Below are 22,526 nucleotides of genomic sequence, written 5' to 3'. Positions count from 1 at the left end.
TGAAGTGGATGCCACAGATGGCCGAACACCTGCGTCATGTATTTAGGTTATATTTGGTCACTGTCTATTGCTACTATTTCAGCAGTATTTACTCTTGTGTATGTACAGTATTTCTGCAGTGTATGACGGCACTGTATGTCATTGTTTAAGCAATATGTTACTTCACCAATGTCCTATTATAGTCACTAATGCACCATATTTTCCACCTTAGGGGGTGTTACCACTAGCGCCGCTGTCCGCCCTTTGTGATTCCTTCTAAATCCCAGGAAACACTGCTTGGGGACGGCTTGCTGGCAGTCAGTTTAAAAACCCATTCAGTTCAATTAAAGCAAACCGCTGGTGTCCGTATGCAGCCTCTCCGCCATGAAGCCGTACATGCCCTACTTTGTGTCCGTGCAAAAAATACTGGTTTCACGGCGGAGAGGCTGCTATACGGACACCGGCAGTTTGCTTTAAAAACCCATTGAAATGAATAGATTTTTAAACTGACCGCCGACAAGCCGTCCCCAAGCAGTTTTTCCCAGGATTTAGGCGGAATCACAAAGGGTGGACAGTGGCACAAGTGTGAACACCGCATTAGGCTGTATTAACAGGATATGTATGACACCCATTTTCATGGATTTGTGCAAAAAAAAAATTGTGACATATATATTGTGACTTTATATTTTTTTATGCCAGATAACTGTAGGGCAAGGCATAATAAATTTGCCCCTTCGAATTTATTCACACAGCCACTTTTTAAACTGGCGTAGATTTAGATCTCTTATATAACTCATAGCAGTTTTGTTGGTGTTAGTTATAGTAAATTTGTAAAGCTGAGGCATCTCCCTCCTAACCTGCTTTGTTCTGTGGCTACTCTTTTTTAAAAAGGGAGGTAGACCTCCCTCCGTCTGGTGTCTGTCTGCATTCACCCCTATGTAAAAACCAAGGCAGAAACTTTCTTTCTTCATATTCACTTTTCTGACACTAGGTTCACACCTGCGCTCGTGTTTCTGTTTTTCGGGTCTATTTGGGGACCCGTATAATGGAAACCTAATCAGCTTAAAAATCTGTTACCCGCAAAAAGCCACAGATCACATGGACTATAATGGGTCTGCCGAGTTGCCACACGAAAAATGAGGATTTCTTTCCGCATTTTTCAAGCAGAATGGGGGACGGAAAGTGCTGGTGTGAATGAGCCCTGAAAACAGTGCTGCATCCAGTTACCAAAGTAACAAACCTGACCTGAAAGTTTCTGGTATTTTTTTATACTGTATATATATATATATATATATTTTTTGTAGATTGGGAGCCCCATATAGGGATCACAATGTACATTTTTTTTTATCTCCTATCAGTATGTATTTGCAGAATGGGAGGAAATCCACGCAAACACGTGGAGAACATACAAACTCCTTGCAGATGTTGTTCCTGGTGGGATTCGAACCCAGGACTCCAGCGCTGCAAGGCTGCAGTACTAACCACTGAGCCACCGTGTGGCCCCTCCCCATTTTTTTACATTATAGTCAATGGAAATGGAAGTGGTCAGAGGGGGCTCCATCTGTGCCCATTACTCTACTAATGTACAATGCGGTATTTCTATGACAGATGACAGCAACAGGCGCTAATAATGTTAGTGTGAATACAGCCATACATTTGCAGTGGTTAAAAAACAGCTCTGAGTTTGGATTAAAAAAAAAGACCAATGGAATTCATCCATTACTAAAGTCCGTTAAGAACGGATGAAAACGGATATTAACAACAAAATACGTCACACACGGATGATAAATGACCGTGAGAAGAGCAGCAGTTCGTCAGCTTTCCTCAGGTTGTACACAGCCCTATACACGACGTGACAGCACAGCATATAGGTGATTGCGCCACCAGAAGGTACTGGCAGGAATAACTAAAGCAATCCGTTGTCCAGTTAATTAGTTGTTACTAATTAGACGTCCAGATGTCAGAGGTGACACCGGGAAAGAGCCCGGGACCCGCTCCCGCCTCCATTCCCGCCTCTCCCTCACAGCTAACATTCCCGCCTCTATAGGCCGCCTCTGGCAGATAACCCCGCCTCCGAGCGCTAGACCCGCCCCTCGTCTGTGACAAGTGTTTGATATAAAACGGGACCCTGTCATTGACCTCAATCCACGCCCACGTATATGCTAATCAAAACTACATCACTCGTTCATTCATTGACTAGCCGGTCAAGCCACGCCCACAGGTTTTGACGGGCACTGTTTATCGTAGCGAACACGCCCCCTTCACGCAATTTGACGCCCATTAACGTCCTTTACGTAGCCGCGACGTCACTGCGCTCCGCCCCCCGCTTTAGACATGGACTCGTCTGCTGTGTAACAACAGAAGGAACATCATGAATTTCTCCGAAGTGTTCAAGCTTTCCAACCAGCTGTGCAAGTTCTCTCCTAATGGCAAATATCTGGTGAGTGCGCTGCACAGTGTGTCCGGGGAACTACAACTCCCAGCATGCTTTCCAGGACATGCTGGTGCTTATCTGTCTCCGTGCCTGCGTGTTGCTGGTGGATTATTCTGAACAGGTTTTGCTTTAACTGTAATACATGTTCACTGCCAGGACACATAGCTGGCCACATAGAGACCTATTACAAGGACTACTCTCCTCCTCAAGGATCATGGGAGTTGTAGTTCTGTGGAAGCTGCACCTATGGCCTAAACTATAATCCGATCAGTCAGATGAACAAGACCCCATGGCCGTGATCATATAAACATACATGTTACTGCACAGCAATATAATGCTCCCTAGAAATAAATACATAGTGTGTACCCCTATATGTATATGGCTCATAGTCTGAGGAGCCTAATAGTATATATACACTGGACTCATAATATACATGTGGATTTATACCTTTAGGCTGAGGCTACGCTGCTATTTCAGCCGTAATACCTGTTGAAGAGGATTGTATCTCATTCAGTGCACTACATAACACAATCAATGGGAATGATAGAAAACCATGCATACTCTCATTCTTTAAGATCTTTGCTTGCTGTCAGTGAATGGGAACATCCCTTATTTACATCATAGACCCTATTCACAACTGCAATCGGGTTTCCATTCGGGGAGTCTGTTTGGGGACCCCTGAACGGAAAGCTATATGCTAAAAAGTGGTTACCTGGGAAACCTGCTGACCCCATAGATTATAATGGGTTCTGTTCAGTTTCCACACAAAACATGCGGAGAGAAAAGTGCTGCAAGGAGCATTTTTCTCTCCACATGTTTTGTGTGGAAACCACACGGACCTCATTATAGTCTATGGCAGGGGTCGTCAAATTTTTAAAACAGTGGGCCGGAGGCAGAGCAGGTCGCACAGACATCGGGAGCGGTGCCCTCCAATAGGTAAAGTGAAGTGCGCTCCATGGCCTGGCCCGAGCTCCCAGGAGCTTCATTATAAATGCACGCCTGCCGGCAGGGCCAGACAGAAGTGCTTGGCGGGCCACATGTGGCCCGCGGGCCGCAGTTTGAGGACCCCTGGTCTATGGGGTCTGCAGGTATCCTCAATGTAATCACTTTGTAATGTGTGTAGGTTTCTGTGGGGGGGAATGTCCCCAAGTGGACTCCCCAAATGGAAACCTGAACGCAGATGTGAACAGGAAAGTGAGAACAAAGCAAATGCTTCTCACAGCAGAGGGTTTGTTATAGTGCTATCCAGTCTAGACAATCCTTTGAGATAAACTGTCCCCAATCCAGACTGACACATTGTAGCAAACTATCAGGACAAAACATAGATTTGTGCTCCTGATTTATGTGATTATTTCAGAGTATTGTGTACACTGGAGACAGTGAGCTAAGTGAGTTTACGTAAACCGTGAGTTTACGTGTAAACCCAGGGGCGTAACTACCGTGGTAGCAACAGTAGCAGCTGCCACAGGGCCCGGGCCATTAGGGGGCCCGGTGACAGCCGCTACCGCTGCGTTTTTTTTTTTTTTTTTAAGTCCGTTACGGGCCCTATTCACTTGCCGATCCTGGCTGGGCCGGGATCGGCAAGTGACACCGCGGGCCCCACAGAGGCTATCATTATACTCGGGGGTCTTTGCAGACCCCCGAGTATAATGATCGGCGGACCGGAGAGGTAAGGTAACATAAAAAACAGTGTTACTTACCTCTCCACGATCCTGCCAGGCCTCCGTCATTCGTGTCTTACGTCACATGACCCAGGCCAGCTTACCGGGTCATGTGACGTCTGACGTCATTAAAGCTGGACCAGAGCGGCGGCCGACAGGAACAGGTAAGCAACTATCTCTGTTCTTTTAATGGTTTTAATCCCCCGGGTCTCCGATTATTATACTCTGGGGTCTTTTCAGACCCCAGAGTATAATAAATGTTTATAGGTGTCCACAGTGGGACATATGGGGACACTATTGGGGATAATACTGTGTGTGCAGGGGACACTATAGGGGTTAATACTGTGTGTAGGGGACACTATAGGGGTTAATACTGTGTGCATTGGACACTATAGGGGTTAATACTGTATGTGCATTGGACACTATAGGGGTTAATACTGTGTGTGCAGGGGACACTATAGGGGTTAATACTGTGTGTGCATTGGACACTATAGGGGTTAATAATACTGTGTGCATTGGACACTATAGGGGTTAATACTGTGTGTGCAGGGGACACTATAGGGGATAATACTGTGTGTGCAGGGGACACTATAGGGGATAATACTGTGTGTGCAGGGGACACTATAGGGGATAATACTGTGTGTGCAGGGGACACTATAGGGGTTAATACTGTGTGTGCAGGGGACACTATAGGGGTTAATACTGTGTGTGCAGGGGACACTATAGGGGTTAATACTGTGTGCATTGGACACTATAGGGGTTAATACTGTGTGTGCAGGGGACACTATTTGGGATAATACTGTGTGCAGAGGCCACTAATGGACATAATAGAGTGCGGAGGAGGGGGTCAGTCGAGGTCTTCGGCATCGGTTTGGGGAGGGGGGGCCCCATGTCAAAAGTTCGCCACGGGGCCCCGCCATTCCTAGTTACGCCACTGTGTAAACCATAATGTTTCTATCCATGTCTGATCAGTGTTGATGTAGATGATGGTGAGTTGATGGTTTCCTTGTGTTTTTGTTCTCCTTAGGCCTCCTGTGTGCAGTACAGACTGATCATCCGTGATGTGAGCACCTTACAGATTCTGCAGCTCTACACTTGCCTAGACCAGATCCAGCATGTTGAGTGGTCTGCAGACTCCATGTTTATTCTATGTGCTATGTACAAGAGGGGGATTGTACAGGTGTGTAGTCGCGGGGGGACACCATGGCTAAATCAGCAGCTGTCACCCTGTCTGCTGTCTTGTTGATGCACATGTTATTTTGATAGGACACTGTGGTACGTCTCTGCCACCTCTTCTCTGTGATCTAAGGAAATACTTTACATAGAAGTAGGGTAGGTCTAGACCAGGGGTAGGGAACGTACGTCTCTCCAGCTGTTGCAAAACTACAACTCCCAGCATGCATACTTGCTCTGCTGTTCTTGGAACTCCAATGGAAATGAATGGAGCATGTTGGGAATTGTAGTTTCACAGCAGCTGGAGAGCCGAAGGTTCCCTACCCATGGGCTAGACCAGGGATCCTCAAACTTTTTAAACAGTGGGCTGGAGGCAGAGCAGGTCGCACAGACATTGGGAGCGGTGCCCTCCAACAGGTAAAGTGAAGTGCGCTCCATGGCCTGGCCCGAGCTCCCCAGGAGCTTCATTATAAATTCACGCCTGCCGGCGTTGTTGGCGGGGCCAGACAGAAGTGCTTGGCGGGCCGCATGTGGCCCCCGGGCCGCAGTTTGAGGACCCCTGGGCTAGACTAAGACAAATAGACACCATAAAGTGCTGATATCATGCCCCCTACTGATAAACTCGCCTTAAAGGGTGTTCCTTGTTTTTTCTTTTCATTGCAAGAGTCATAAAATAAAGGAGAAAATATAAAGTTATCTCTCCAGGAATCCATTGTAAAGTCTCTGTTCGGGTCCCCGGGCTTTGTTGACCTCCTTCTCACAAGTGAGTGCGTCTGCCAGTCATCTGCCAGTCATCTGCCATTTGGAGACTCTTCACTGGATCCCGGAGAGATAAGTATATGTGTATGTGTGTGTGTATGTGTATGTATATATATATATATATATATATATATATATATATATATATATATACACACACTATAACACTAAAATTCTTGCACTTCTTTTCCTTGCAAAACTTTTTTTTTTTTTTTTTTTTTTTTTTTGTAATAAAATGGCACAATGGGTGAAAAATTAAAATAATCTTTACTCACCTCACCAATCTTCTGTCACTGCTATTTTGGCACTTCCTGGGTTCCCTGCTGCTCTCTCCTTCATGGACCAGTTCATAGTATTGCACACAACTACTTAGTCGAGCACTGGCTGTGGCGATTTGCCACTGTGCCAGGGATTGGCTGAGCAGTTTCCTGTGTGTCAAGATCAGTTCGTGTCTGAATGACAGTGGTGAAGTATTGGTGAGGGGAGTTACGGCCTTATGTAGATGGCCATGGAATTTTTTTTTAACAGACCTAATGTCTATGGAAAATAGCCATGTCTGTCAATGCAAGTCAACAGACAGCACTTATTTACGTGGAAGTGAATAATGAACATGTGGCGGCCATTTTTGAAATGGTCACTTCATGGCCATTATATAACCCACAAATTTCAATTGGTCTATTCGTATGGCGTTGTCTATGTCTGTTTTGACTGTCAAATAAATGGCAATATAAATATATACATTGAGTTCGTTGTATTCTCAAAACGACTGACATTTGTAGACTCAACTTATTTTCTATCATTTTACAGAAATGCTCCTGCAGATAGACTGTACATTACATGTAAATGATGGAAGGGATGTTATCTTTTAACCATGTGACGGACATCTATGGTTATTATAAGCCAGTACTGTGTATTCTCATTAGCCTAGCCCCCTTGTGTATCCAGCACATATGAGCAGCACAGATTTTTGTCCCTGCAGCATACAATTAAAGCTCTTATCGAATGACTGCAAGTAAAGATGTTTATTTCCTTACCTCTTAAGACTTCTGCAACTTGTCAGTGAATTGGAGCTATGGCCCAGATTTACTAATAGATAGACAGCGCAAACTTGGACAGTTGCTGATGCTGGATGATAAATCTGGCATATCTTTAGATAGTCTAGTATAAGTTTATACAACCTTTTTATTAGCTTGCTTTGAACCAAAATTCTAATTTAAATTAAAATATTACAATATTATATGATACAATTTTGGTATATTTAAACCACGCCCCTTTTTCTGAGAATCCACATACACCTGTCTAGCAAGTCGAAAATTTCTTGCCCAAACTAGATGTACCAGAAATTCACCACATTTACGCCAATGCCTATTTGTAATCACAATAGTAAATCTGGAAGATTTCAGAAGATAAAAACCTGCCCTGATCAAGGTAATTGACAAGGGGCACAGCTTATTATAAAGGAGTGCCCGGGTGAATACGGTGTACATCAGAATCAGGATGGGTCTTCAGCCCCTAAAAGTAACAACATTTCTCATTTCTGGAAGCAGGGGTTTTAAAAATGGTGAGGAATCAAAGCAAAATCTTGCAGGATTTTTCCTTGCAGTAACCAGGAAACCAGCACAGTTAATATTTTTTGGAGGTGGGAGTGTTGCTCCTTGTTTCACCTGATACAACACTACTGCTTGGAAGTAGGTCATCTGCTAAAGTAAGGCTTCTAGATAATGGGGCTGTACATAGTTCTCTGATGAGTGTTATCCCCATTATCTTCTGTTTAAGATTTTGACAACCCTGAGTGACTCTATAGTACCTCCATTGGATTGGGACACTAGATGGAGGGACACAGTGTTCATTTGGTGGGGTGGTGCAGTCATCTGACAACTACTGAAGTGTCTCAGTATAGGTACATATCCTCTAGCCTACAGCTCAGTATTGAGTAGTATTCTGGGTGTATATAAAGAACCACTTGAGATAAGACGGACTTATCTGTTACGAGTCTTGCTATCATCTTCCACCAGACACTCAATTCTTTTCTCCTATAAAGCCACTTTTGATGGCTATGCTACAGTACAGATATTCAAAGGCCGAATAAGCATTGTCTCCTTTATTTTTTTCCACATCCCAACTCCAGGGCGCTGACTCTTTCATAATTTGCTAATTCATTAAAAAGCCAGTAAATGAATCCCTATGAAAGTAAACTATGCAGTCAATCAATTATACAATGCCAATAATTGTATCATTGAATTGAAAATAAGTAATAATTTTATTTTGAAGTCAGAGTCAGTAACATTTTTTTCTGACTTTGGTCCCAACTCCCATTATCCCTGCTGAAAAGCCACTTTACAGAGTTCTCCTATTAAGGTGCTCAAACACCTTCAATAAGTGTCAGTCAGCAGCTATTTCCCCTAATGTTCCCAAACACTTGTATACCTGGTATGGCTGAGCATGCGTACGTGTTCAGCAGGAGGAGAAGATTGATTTAGTTTTGTAAAACCCTTCTATACGTATTGGAAATCCTGCACAGAAACAGGAACCTGCTGCTGTTTATGTTATGGAAAAGCCTTAAATTTTCCGCTTATAAAATCGAGTTAAATCAGAAGCAGATCAACCGCACAATCTGCAGAAAGGGTTTAAAACATACAGATTTTACCGCCATGTGTCTGCGGATTATTTCTGCTATGTCTGGATGTAAGCAAATAGTCTTTTGATAGGAAAACACAAGTTTTTGGTTTGCATCTTTAAACCATCAATTACCTGTCGCTGTGACAGGAGTAGCTTCTGATCCCCACTGTTGTGTTGTGGAGAATAGCATTAAAAACAATGAGCGTCAAGTAGACCTGGAATCCTACACAATATCCATGCGGAATAAATGGATGTTCCAGCTGCCACTGCCTGGAATGTAGCCGATTACACCCATCGTAGCACTTACTTCTGCAGCGGGATCCAGCGCCAGTCCTTCATCCTTCACTATATTCTACTTCCCGTAGTCCGCACTGTCATTAATCTCCCTCTCACTTTCTTCCCCTCAGGTCTGGTCTCTGGAGCAGCCTGACTGGCACTGTAAGATCGACGAAGGGTCTGCAGGACTGGTGTCGTCCTGCTGGAGTCCAGATGGCCGTCACATTCTCAACACAACAGAGTTTCATGTAAGCGTGGGCTGATGCCTCCTCCACTTGGTATCAAATGTTGATGTCTGCCTCTCTCACTCCCGTTCTGAAAATAAATCCCAGTGGGCTCAAAGGTATCGGGTTCCCGAGACGGAAGTACAGTACTAGGCTATTCCTTATTTAATAGCCCTTCTTATAGGACGTCACTCAGATAATTTTTTTGCAGTTGTGGAAAACAAGCTTTATTATTTATTTATTTATTTGTTTGTAACATTAAAAGGGTGTCCCACTGTAACAAGTCAGTCAAGTGCAGTGACATGCGTAATGGAGACTGGGTGTACAGCATCCATCTTCACTGAACAACTGTACAGGTGCCAAGAGAGATGAGTTTAGTGAGACTCATCAGACTCCTCTCTAGGAAGATGCTAGGATCACACATGCGTTCAGGGGGACCGCTTGGGGACTTCCCGAATGGAAACCTAATCGGCTTAAAAAAGCGGTAACCCACAACTATAGACTATATAGTCTATATTATCAACTATAATGGAGTCTGCTGGGCTTCCTCCCTAAAAGGGCGAATAATGTTTAGAGAAAATCCCGAACAAAATTTAAGCGCTGATGTGAACCCAGCCTCAGTATATATTATAGTAACTTCTGCCTGTGACTTCGTCTGCGGGTTGTTGTTGGCAATGAGCCGCTTATAATTAGCCACATGTGGTTGGTGGCGTCCGCGTGTCGACTCTGCTACATCTGTGTATATGCGCAGAAGCCCCTGCTGTATGCACATCCGTATGGAGAGCAGAGCAAGCTGTGCTACCGTGCTGCCTCAGCTCGGCTACATCGGCAATTTGGATCACAGGGGTTGTGTTATCTGAGTGGCCTAGCAGCGTCTGTGTTAACAGTGTCTACAGTAGTATAGAGTGGTATATAGAGTACATATGGTAGTACATAGTCGTATATAGCAGTATATAGAGTGTAAACAGCAGCATATAATGGTATATAGAGTACATACAGTGTATACAGCAGTATATAGTGGTATATAGAGTACATACAGTGTATATAGTGGTATATAGAAAACATACAGTGTATATAGTGGTATATAGAAAACATACAGTGTATATAGTGGTATATAGAGTACATACAGTGTATACAGCAATATACAGTCCTATGAAAAAGTTTGGGCACCCCTATTAATCTTAATCATTTTTTGTTCTAAATATTTTGGTGTTTGCAACAGCCATTTCAGTTTGATATATCTAATAACTGATGGACACAGTAATATTTCAGGATTGAAATGAGGTTTATTGTACTAACAGAAAATGTGCAATATGCATTAAACCAAAATTTGACCGGTGCAAAAGTATGGGCACCCTTATCATTTTATTGATTTGAATTCCCCTAACTACTTTTTACTGACTTACTGAAGCACAAAATTGGTTTTGTAACCTCAGTGAGCTTTGAACTTCATAGCCAGATGTATCCAATCATAAGAAAAGGTATTTAAGGTGGCCAATTGCAAGTTGATCTCCTATTTGAATCTCCTCTGAAGAGTGGCATCATGGGCTACTCAAAACAACTCTCAAATGATCTGAAAACAAAGATTGTTCAACATAGTTGTTCAGGGGAAGGATACAAAAAGTTGTCTCAGAGATTTAACCTGTCAGTTTCCACTGTGAGGAACATAGTAAGGAAATGGAAGACCACAGGGACAGTTCTTGTTAAGCCCAGAAGTGGCAGGCCAAGAAAAATATCAGAAAGGCAGAGAAGAAGAATGGTGAGAACAGTCAAGGACAATCCACAGACCACCTCCAAAGAGCTGCAGCATCATCTTGCTGCAGATGGTGTCACTGTGCATCGGTCAACTATACAGCGCACTTTGCACAAATAGAAGCTGTATGGGAGAGTGATGAGAAAGAAGCCGTTTCTGCACGTACGCCACAAATAGAGTTGCCTGAGGTATGAAAAAGCACATTTGGACAAGGCAGCTTCATTTTGGAAATAAAAATTGAGTTGTTTGGTTATAAAAAAAGGCATTATGCATGGCGTCCAAAAAGAAACAGCATTCCAAGAAAAACACATGCTACCCACTGTAAAATTTGGTGGAGGTTCCATCATGCTTTGGGGCTGTGTGGCCAATGCCGGCATCGGGAATCTTGTTAAAGTTGAGGGTCGCATGGATTCCACTCAGTATCAGCAGATTCTTGAGAATAATGTTCAAGAATCAGTGACGAAGTTGAAGTTACGCCGGGGATGGATATTTCAGCAAGACAATGATCCAAAACACCGTTCCAAATCCTCAGGCATTCATGCAGAGGAACAATTACAATGTTCTGGAATGGCCATCCCAGTCCCCAGACCTGAATATCATTGAACATCTGTGGGATGATTTGAAGCGGGCTGTCCATGCTCGGCGACCATCTAACTTAACTGAACTTGAATTGTTTGTCCAAAATACCTTTATCCAGGATCCAGGAACTGATTAAAAGCTACAGGAAGCGACTAGAGGCTGTTATCTTTGCAAAAGGAGGATGTACTAAATATTAATGTCACTTTTCTGTTGAGGTGCCCATACTTTTGCACCGGTCAAATTTTGGTTTAATGCATATTGGGCATTTTCTGTTAGTACAATAAACCTCATTTCAATCCTGAAATATTACTGTGTCCATCAGTTATTAGATATATCAAACTGAAATGGCTGTTGCAAATACCAAAATATTTAGAACTAAAAATGATTAAGATTAATAGGGGTGCCCAAACTTTTTCATAGGACTGTATGTGGTATATAGAGTACATACAGTGTATGCTTTCACACTGTCCGACTACCTCCTGTTTAGCTTCGCCCCAAAATTAACGTGTAGCTCCGCCCACCATATAGCGTGATCCTATGGGACAGCTGAAGGGCCTGTGATGTCATCAAAGGTCCTCAAGCGTAATGTGAGTGTAAATTCGTGCTTAACGGTCATGTAGTGATGTCATTTATCGGGATAAAAAGTAGCCTATATGTTAATCGGGGTTCCTATCTATCTATGTGCCAAATTTCAGGCAAATCTGTTCAGTCTTTTTTGTGTGATTGAGGAACAAACACACAAACTTTCACATTTATAATATTAAGTAGGAAGGATAGGATATGAGGTTGTGGACAGTGCTGCAATAATACTATTTGGGAGCATCAGAATCTCATCCCTTTCTCCTGCCTGACACCGCTCTCCTGATATTACAGAGCCAAAATAGCATATCCGACACCAAAACTAACAGCATTGATTGCTTGGGAATGTTGGGGCTGGAGAAAAAAAATCTTAACTGTGCTAGAATCAGATAACTGGAATTGTTGGAGGTAGTGAAAGGTCCTCTTTAAGTTCTCCTTAAAAGAAAACTGTCAGGTTGATTTGGGACACTAAGACTGGTCTTACACGACCGAAATGTAAGTCCGCAAATGGTCCACAATTGAGGGTTTTCAATTGCGGACCATTTGTGGACACATTATATTCAATGTGGCCTGTTACACCACCGGATATTTTATCTGTGGTGTGGCTGGGTCGCAACCATGGTCCGCAATTTATAGAGCATGTTCGTAATGGCCGTGAATTGCGGCACTGCACGGACTCACCCATAGAACTCTATGGGCGAGTGCGGCAGGACACGGACATCTGCGGAGTGTATGTTGCCAATCAGCAACTAGAGTTGCTGATCAGCAACATGCGGACCGTAGAATCATTACGGTCGTGTAAGACCAGCCTAAACCACTCAGAGGATCCCACAGACCAGCGGTATTGCAACTAGAGCTGTACCTGCGGCATTACATCCTGGTCTTCGTTGTGTTATTTGCTGCGTTAATCTGACTTCGGCAGATTAACCCCTTGGATGTCATGATCAATAATTTCTGGGGTCAAGGGGGCAAAAAAATAAGTACCACAATGCGCAAATTAAAGTATTTTGGTCATTTTGCATTCCCCCAAAAAATAACAGTATAAAGTGATCAAAAAGTCACACTTACCAAGCAATGGTAACAATAAAAAATACAAATTGTCCTGCAAATATCTCCTTGACCTATCTCCATCAACAGTACAGTAAAAAAAAGTTATAGGTGTTACAATATGGTGACCTCAGGAAAATTGTTAGTTTTCAAAAAGTGACATTTTATTTGTAAAAGCGGTAAAATGTAATAAAAACTAATATAAATATGCTATTGCCATAATTGTAATGACCCGCCAGACAAAGCTGCCATGTCCTTTTTAATGCAGAGTGAACACCGTAAAAACAAAATGCTAATTATGATAGAAGCAGATTTTTTTCACATAAACCCCCAAAAACATAAATAAAAGCTGATCAAAACATTATATGTACCCCAAAATGGTGGCAAATGAAAGTACAACTCGACACGCAAAGCCCCCCACATAGCTGTGTCAACAAAAAAATAAAAAAAAAGTTAAGAACTTTGAAGGCGAGGAAGGTAAATCTGAAAAAAAGTCACCGAGCGTTAAAGTACCAACTACCCTGTGTCCTTAAGGGGTTAAACAGGTTTTCCATAATTCTAAACTGCTCACCTATTTACAGTATAGGTTATAGGTGTCTGATTGGTGGGATTCAACCTCTTGGATCTAGGGTTGAGCGATCGTGTTCGGAAAAGATCAGATTCCAATTGGCGATCGAGAAAATTTCACGATTGCGATCGGAATTCCGAACACGATCTTTTTAGGTGGGATCGAGATCGGTGATTATTTCCCACAGTGCTTTGCTACTGGCCAAGCATTGTGGGAAAAACTAACAATGTTAGCCTTCACACTGAGTATACGCTCCGCTCATTCGGAGCGGAGCGTATACTCAGTGTGAAGGCTACGCTGCGGTTCCATAGGAATGAATGGAAGCAGCTGGCACACAGCCTTAACCCCCCTGCACGCCGGCTGCATCCATTCATTCTAATGGGAGAATAGCTAACATCTCTATTAGCTACTTACCTGCAGAGATGGATGGTCCGGTACCCAGTGTTCTCGTTCTTCTTCGCCTCGCTGCCCCCCCTCCCAGATTAGTGTTAAAGAGCTAGGTAGAAGGCGGGGCTTGTGGCTTAGAGTGTGGGGGGTACAGGGCGGGGAGACGTGATGTCTCCCCTCCCAGTACCCACCCACACTCTCCTAACCTGGGAGGCGAGGGGCAGCGAGGCGAAGAAGAACGAGAACACCGGGCACCGGACCAGCCATCTCTGCAGGTAAGTGAACACCAGGGGGGACTAAAAAAAAAAAAATCCTCTGACTACTTAGTGATTTAAAAAAAATCACTACACAGCGTGGATTCTAACACTTAAAGCGTTCAAATGTTAGATTCCATGCTGTGTAGTGAATAGGATTGTTTTTAAAATCCTATTTCCGATTAGTAAAAAGATCCCATTGACTTGAATTGGGATCGAGATCGGGTTCGAATGAAAAATGATCGGAAATCGGATTTCAAAATCCATCCTGAAAAGTCAAGATCGGCTCAACCCTACTTGGATCCCAACTGATAATGAGAATGGCGTACCCTGTCTCCCCCTTTGAATGAAGTGGTGATTGAATATGTGCGCTGCTGCTTTATTTAACTGTGGGACTGTCGGAGTTGTCCTGAGCATTGTACTCTACTTCATATACACCTCAAGTTTTTGGAAAGGGTTAACCGGATCACAAGATCCCATTAAAGAAGATCCCTTCAGTTGGAAATACTTGGAAGATAGCTTTTATGTACAGACATTAGAAGAATATAACTCTTTTTTTCCATTAATAGTTCCATACCTAAGTGTGGCTTTGTTTCTGGAAAGAGTAGGCCGTGTTTTTTTTTATTTCATGCTACTCCTTTAAGTGCTGTTATAGATCAGAAGAGAAATTTGTGGTACTGACACCCCTGCTGGTCAGTTGTTATCTGAACAGTGTACAGAGCCTGAAGCAGATAGCTCTGTACACTGTATAGTAGTCGTACTGCCCTGTTCCAGCCCAACTCCTTGCACTGTGCTGATGTCAGCTGATTGATGGGGATGTCTGGGGTTGGACTCCCACCAAATTGATACTGATAATGTGTCTAAAGTCTTGGACAACCCCTTTAAATTTTTGAATGAGAATCCCCTTTACATTGTACATTAATGTATGACCTTGCGGTTCTCACTTTCTTGAGGACAATCATCCAGGACCTGTCAGAGATTAAGCGTTACACTTGGTTTATTTCTTTTACGATAGGTCTGGGACGTCTTGTATATCAACAACTGGCTAGTCCACTCCTCAGAGCAATTTTCCATCCTATAAAACCAATTAATTGGTCTAAATCCACCGGCCATATGAATTCTGCCACTTGTTTTAAGTGATGGGAAAGAACATCTTGAAGACGTTTCAGCCGAATCAATTAGGTGCATATGTACACTGCAGTATGTAACTGGGCCCTGGTGCTGACACACAGCCTGTTGGTCACATAAGGTGAAGCTGGCGTCAGGACAGCAGCCTGTATATTTTTTTTCATGTGTCTCCATATGATATAGAATACACGAACCCCCCATTAAGATTGAGGGACTGCAGTAGCTCCATAGGATCCCGCAGATCAACGCTGCTTTTGTTTTGTGCTGGGCTATTCCCCATAATTTGATGGTTCTCTAGTGGCATCTTGGAAGCTTTACACCAAGCCGGCGATGAGAGATGTCCTCTGAGTTGTGCCACGACTTGTACAGCGGGATTTGTACTAATTATGAAACTTGAGAAGATCATTTTTCTTGCTCGTTCAATCAAAATTTTAGCTCTAGGCCAACTATTAGGTCTATAAAATTTCACTGAGATGATAAAGTGACATACAGTTTAGTAAATGCCTTTAATTCAGTGGCCTAAGGGTTATAAATTCTGTAATCTGGTTAACAGCAAAGGTGTCCCAGCCACCTGAGCAGGAGTTAACCTGATAGTCTAGAACTTCGTGGGCGAAAGGTCTTTAGTAGATCCTTCAGAGTGAGGCCCCAAGTTACAAAAACACAGCTTTTTTTGTCGCAGATTTTGCTGCAGTTTTTGAGACAAAGCCAAGAATGGCTACAAAAAGAATGTATAATATATAGGAAGTTTTTACATCTACCTTCTGCGCAATCCACTTCTGGTTTACGTTCAAAAACCGCAGCAAAATCTGCAACAAAAAAAACTGTTTCAACAATGTGGGCTTTAGCCTCAAGGAGTTTTTCACAAAAGTCATATATTCCTTTTCCATAGGAACTGCACGCATTTCTAATATTAACAAATTACTAATTTTACATGGTGTATGGCCTCAAGTTATACACAAAGGTGACCCCGAGGCCAACATCATAAAATTGCTTTAATGGGCTTGTCTGACTTTAAAAAAAAAAATAAAAATCACGCACCTCTCCCTGGGTTTCAATCTCCAGCAGCGTTAGCTCTGTTCTTCTGTATACCACTGTAGCCAATCACAGGCCTCAATGGTCACTTGTTTACAATCAGCATTCACCTACCATTTGTGAAGAGGTCACGGCTGATGTTGCCGCCGCTGGGGGGGAGAGTATAGCTGTCGGCTCCTTCAAACATGAAAAAGTGCCAAGCAAACCCTTTGAGCTTCTGGATAGATTTTGTATATTTTCCTTATTGGAAAGTTTTATAGCGACATATTATGATACTTACAAAGTGGATAAAATGTAAATAAATGTCATCCACATGCCACTAAAACAAATCTGTAGTCGAAGTTGACAAGTGGTGGTCGATTTATGCAGCAGATTTTAACCCCACAATATACCCTCCACAATGCATAGAATGAATTCCATCACACATCAACAGCAAAATCCATGACAAATCTGCATGTAATACATTACATCACCGGAGAAAATGTTTACATGTAGAGTACACTAAAGGGGTTATTACATTTGTCGTCTATCCACTGGATAAGTGCAAGATTGCTGGGACCTCCATGACCACTAGGGGCAGTGCTATGAGTCCCCTATTCCTCCTCAAGGAAGGAGTAAATGGACCAAAGGGCAAGTACTGCTTCATTGAAAGTCATTGGGACTGATGGAGGCAGTAAAAAAAAAAAATGTTTTTTTTTCTTTCTTTGCCAACCTTTAAATATTTCTTTAATACAGTATATGTGTTTTATTACAGAGGATTTCCACCCCCAAACCTTGATCACATATCCATTATACACTCACCGGCCACTTTATTAGGTACACCATGCTAGTAACGGGTTGGACCCCCTTTTGCCTTCAGAACTGCCTCAATTCTTCGTGGCATAGATTCAACAAGGTGCTGGAAGCATTCCTCAGAGATTTTGGTCCATATTGACATGATGGCATCACACAGTTGCCGCAGATTTGTCGGCTGCACATCCATGATGCGAATCTCCCGTTCCACCACATCCCAAAGATGCTCTATTGGATTGAGATCTGGTGACTGTGGAGGCCATTGGAGTACAGTGAACTCATTGTCATGTTCAAGAAACCAGTCTGAGATGATTCCAGCTTTATGACATGGCGCATTATCCTGCTGAAAGTAGCCATCAGATGGTGGGTACATTGTGGTCATAAAGGGATGGACATGGTCAGCAACAATACTCAGGTAGGCTTTGGCGTTGCAACGATGCTCAATTGGTACCAAGGGGCCCAAAGAGTGCCAAGAAAATATTCCCCACACCATGACACCACCACCACCAGCCTGAACAGTTGATACAAGGCAGGATGGATCCATGCTTTCATGTTGTTGACGCCAAATTCTGACCCTACCATCTGAATGTCGCAGCAGAAATCGAGACTCATCAGACCAGGCAACGTTTTTCCAATCTTCAATTGTCCAATTTCGATGAGCTTGTGCAAATTGTAGCCTCAGTTTCCTGTTCTTAGCTGAAAGGAGTGGCACCCGGTGTGGTCTTCTGCTGCTGTAGCCCATCTGCCTCAAAGTTCGACGTACTGTGCGTTCAGAGATGCTCTTCTGGCTACCTTGGTTGTAACGGGTGGCTATTTGAGTCACTGTTGCCTTTCTATCAGCTCGAACCAGTCTGGCCATTCTCCTCTGACCTCTGGCATCAACAACGCATTTCCGCCCACAGAACTGCCGCTCACTGGATGTTTTTTCTTTTTCAGACCATTCTCTGTAAACCCTAGAGATGGTTGTGCGTGAAAATCCCAGTAGATCAGCAGTTTCTGAAATACTCAGACCAGCCCTTCTGGCACCAACAACCATGCCACGTTCAAAGGCACTCAAATCACCTTTCTTCCCCATACTGATGCTCGGTTTGAACTGCAGGAGATTGTCTTGACCATGTCTACATGCCTAAATGCACTGAGTTGCCACCACGTGATTGGCTGATTAGAAATTAAGTGTTAACGAGCAGTTGGACAGGTGTACCTAATAAAGTGGCCGGTGAGTGTATAAGACCTACACAGTGAATAAGTGATTAATTCCAGATTTAGGTGTCGGCTGTTTCTGTCACTCCCATTGATGGGGGTCTCGATCATAGCACATTTTGGAGCATCCAATATATACGTAATAGATCAGTTCTCAATTACGTGCTTCAAAATCACACATCTAACAGAGAGAATTTTAGGAGTTAAAAATAAAAAAATTCTTTTGGTTGGCTGTGATCTTAAGGGGGTTAAATCCTTGGCCTAGTATTCCTTCACATACTCTGCTTTGTGTTATTTATGGGCCATTATCCGTGGCCAGGAATTTCCCAGTTGCTGGAGTGCAGTTCAGCCCTCGGTTACCTGTCCAGCCGGCAGCAGATCCCTGGCAGCACGTGCTGGTGTGGGCGGTGTGTATTTCTGACCAGCCATCAGAACTCAGCACGACCCCCACAAGATTTCATTAAGGTTTTGCCAAAGTGGCATTTGTGTCAGGGTAGATTTACCCTGCAACTGTAAACAGGTTGCAAAATGAACTCCTTTCAGACAGCTGGTGAGTCCGTGTCAGCCCCTTTACCCTCCAGTACAGTAAATCCAGCGTCCACAGGGAGCCATTACCCCATGCTAATGGGACAGACGCGTTCAGAAGAGTTAAAGTCCCTGTAAGACTTATTTTTTCCAGTTAAAGGGTGATGTACATGTACGTATGGACTAAAAATGTCAATGCAGCCCTGGCTTCATCCCGCACTTGACTCTGACTCTTGAGATGGCAGCTCCTTTGGGTGGACATTAGAGGGAATTAGTGCCTTAAACCTCTGGAACCTGATCCTCGATGTTTCTTTGAGTGCATGCTAGTTATCACCTTCTCACTCCTCATCTGCCGCCTCTTTTATGGGGTCATGACATACAATTAGTTAGCATCCCAATAAAGGGTCGAGACAGTGATCGGACGAGGAGCCAAAACAAGCGCAGGAAAGCAAGGTGTCATGTTTTAACTATTTTACAAACTAGGAAAATTTCCGCCATGAGCTTTGTAGTGGCTATTGTACCCTTTTATCAGCCTGAGGTGGGCCATTTCTTCAGTGGATCTTGATAAATCTCTTATATTGAGAGAATAATGATCAATGGTGGTCAGGTATCTGGGACTATCTACTGTGCCAGGCTTGCTTCAGCTTATAGTACCGGACAGTATAGGCATTCTCCATTAAACTCTATTGAATTGGATGGTTAGGGATCAGTGTGTTTTTTTGTTTTTTTCTCTCTCTCTTTCTTAATGATTCAGGAGGTTCCCCTTTTAACCATGTTATGCGCGTGCGGTTTTGAAGGCTATAACATTTTTTTGTTTTTGTTTGAGTTATACAAATATTTTTTGCGTCTTTATTTTTTTTTCTCCAACACATACGGCTTTATTTTTTTTGTTTCTTATTTTTTGCATTTTTTTTTTATATCTGGGAAAATGTAAACTTAAAGGATAAACGTGTCTGATTTTCACATGTACAAAGTTCTTAATATTTCTCTCTCTCCAGTACAGTCAATTTTAAGTAGCTGACACATCGTGTTACCTCCAGGGTTGGAGCGAGAAATCTATATCGTATTAGCGTGTTTACTTTTTTATTTGTCTTTTTTTATTTTTGGGGGGAACATTACTTTGACTTATTTCCCTGGTAACTGGGCTAGCCTAGTTATAGGAGAAGTGCAGCCTCCTAACCTGAACTGCAGAGCTGATCTGGATCTCTAGGACCCTGCAGGTTCTACAGTTACCAACCTCTGGCGGAGCATGCAACCACCAGGCCAGAGGGGTGCTACCACAATCGGGAAGGCAGGGATGTTAATAAGATAATCCTTTAATAGTTCCACAATGGGGAAATTTCAGTGATACAGTTTCATGGATGGTACAGTAGTATATAGCAAGAGAGAAACACATACAAGCTCATGGGAGATAGAGAAATCCTAGGAATCATAGCAACTAAAAAGAAAGAAACACAGACACACTGCAGGATCATTTAGTTCTCTGTGCGGAGTGATGTTTATAATACAGCCCGACAGTGGCGTAACTACCGCAGAGCCAGCTGCCACAGGGCCCGGGACATTAGGGGGCCCGGTGACAGCCACTACCGCTGCGGTGTTTTTTTTTTTTTTTTAATAGGCAGTTATGGGCCCTATTTACTTGCCGATCCTGGCTGAGCCGGGATCATCAGTAAGTGACACCGTGGGCCCCACAAATACTATCATTATACTCGGGGGTCTTTGCAGACCCCCGAGTATAATGATGGGTGGACCGGGAGAGGTAAGGGAACGTAACAAACACTGTTATTTACCTCTCCACAATCCTGCCAGGCCTCCTTCCTACTTGTCTGACGTCACATGAACCCGGCCTGCTTCCCGGGTCATGTGACGTCCGACGTCATAGAAGAAGGAAGGCAGCGGAGAAGACAGCGTAGGAGCCGGGGGACAGGTAAGAAACAGTAATTTTTTATGGTTTTATTCCCACGGGTCTTCGATTATTATACTCTGGGGTCTGAAAAGATAGTTGCTAATTCATAGTGCTAGGTTGCTTGAGTAGAGGAATATAGCATCCCTGCCTTCTCTATTGGAAGCTTGGCCCTAGTAACAGCCAGCCCCTATAAAACTGGTTACCGGTTAAAGGGAGTCTATTACCACCAAAACTGCTTTTAAATACCGTTGCAGGGCTGGTTAGTGACATAGTGAACCTTGCTTTTTTCTGTCAAAGTTACATCTTATTGCTGAAAAACTCACCATTCATTCCATATGCAAACAAGCTGTTTGGTGCACTTGGGGCAGGACAGACAGTTCTGTTCTCTGTATAGTGGTGGATCTGAGTCACTGCAGCCTAGGTCCCTTTCAAGTAAATGAGAGCTGATCTGCAGTACCTGGTCTGGCCACAGCACAGAGAACAGAGCTGTCTATTCTTGTACCAATTCTGTGTATCAGCAGCTGAGCACAGATAATAGGTGGGGGTAGTGGTTGTTGGTTACATTGCACCAGATTTTTTTTCACCAAAATTTAGCATCACCCTTTTTCACAAACCAACCAGGCCATGCCCACATGTGCAAATGACGCTAGGTTCACATTAGCGTTCGGGTCTCTGTTCTCAGCTTTCCGTTTTCTGCATGCAAAAGACGGAAAGCTGTCAGAGGGGGTCTGGCCGTGAGCGGCGGTGAGCGTTTTATGCTGTCCGCTGCGAAACCGTTTTTTTTAAAAAACCGGACACAGAGTACTGCATGTCCGACTCTGTGTCCGATTTTAAAAAAACTGCTTCGCAGCGGAGAGCATAAAACACTCACAGCAGGTTTCCGTATCCTGCCTCTGTTTTGTGCAGGAAATGGTAACCTGCAGAACGGAGACCGGGCGCAGATGTGAATGAGCCCTAATTTGGTAAATTTCTCAGCAAAATATAACAGTGTCTTTTAAAGGGGTTGTCTAGGGAGTTTTACTTTACTTTCTTTGGGGCTTTTTTTTTATACTCGTCCTGGGAAATCCAGGCTGGTTATGACCCCGTGTCACTTCACCTCCTGACTTTAGTATGTTGTGACCATAACAAACTAAAAACGCCATTAAAGAAGACCTTTCATGTCCTCGGGCACATGCGGTTTTATATAACGCTAGAAAGGTGACAGTGCGCTGAATTCAGCACAATATCTGCTTTCCCGTTATGTGCCCTTAAGCTGGAGATATTGGTGCTGTTACTGATCTCTGCCCACTGTCAGAAGGTCGTCCTGACAGTCTAGCTGGGTTGTGAGGAACGCCCCTCCTGACGGTACTTGTCCATAGCTCTGTACTGTCAGAGGGGGTGTTCCTTACTGCCCAGCCTTGGAATTAAGCTGTGAGGAACGCCCCTCAGTCTATGGACAAGTACAGTCAGGGGGGAACGTTCCTCACAGCTCAGCTAGACTTTCTGGAATGCCCTTCTGACATTGGGCAGAGATCGGTGCCTCTATAACCAACCCCAGGACACATAATGGAAAAGCCGACAGTGCGCTGAATTCAGTGTAATGTTGGCTTTCTTGCGGTATATAAAACCGCATGTGCCTGAGGACACGAAGGGTCCTCTTTAAAGCAATTTC

General features: G+C 43.5%; 1 protein-coding gene across 1 annotated transcript in view; it reads left to right on the top strand.

Moving 5' to 3' along the window:
* Positions 1–2,307: 2,307 nt before the first annotated feature.
* The window catches only part of WRAP73 (WD repeat containing, antisense to TP73), a 44,207-nt gene continuing 23,988 nt past the window's right edge, over positions 2,308–22,526 (top strand). Inside the window, exons 1-3 of the mRNA XM_075279941.1 lie at positions 2,308–2,419; positions 5,102–5,254; positions 9,033–9,149. Coding sequence (XP_075136042.1) covers positions 2,351–2,419; positions 5,102–5,254; positions 9,033–9,149 — 339 coding nt within the window. The 5' untranslated portion in view covers positions 2,308–2,350. The remainder of the gene's footprint in view (positions 2,420–5,101; positions 5,255–9,032; positions 9,150–22,526) is intronic.

Source organism: Leptodactylus fuscus, chromosome 6 (assembly GCF_031893055.1).
Source record: "Leptodactylus fuscus isolate aLepFus1 chromosome 6, aLepFus1.hap2, whole genome shotgun sequence".
Lineage (NCBI taxonomy): Eukaryota > Metazoa > Chordata > Amphibia > Anura > Leptodactylidae > Leptodactylus > Leptodactylus fuscus.
This window is presented reverse-complemented; position numbering and strand designations above follow the sequence as displayed.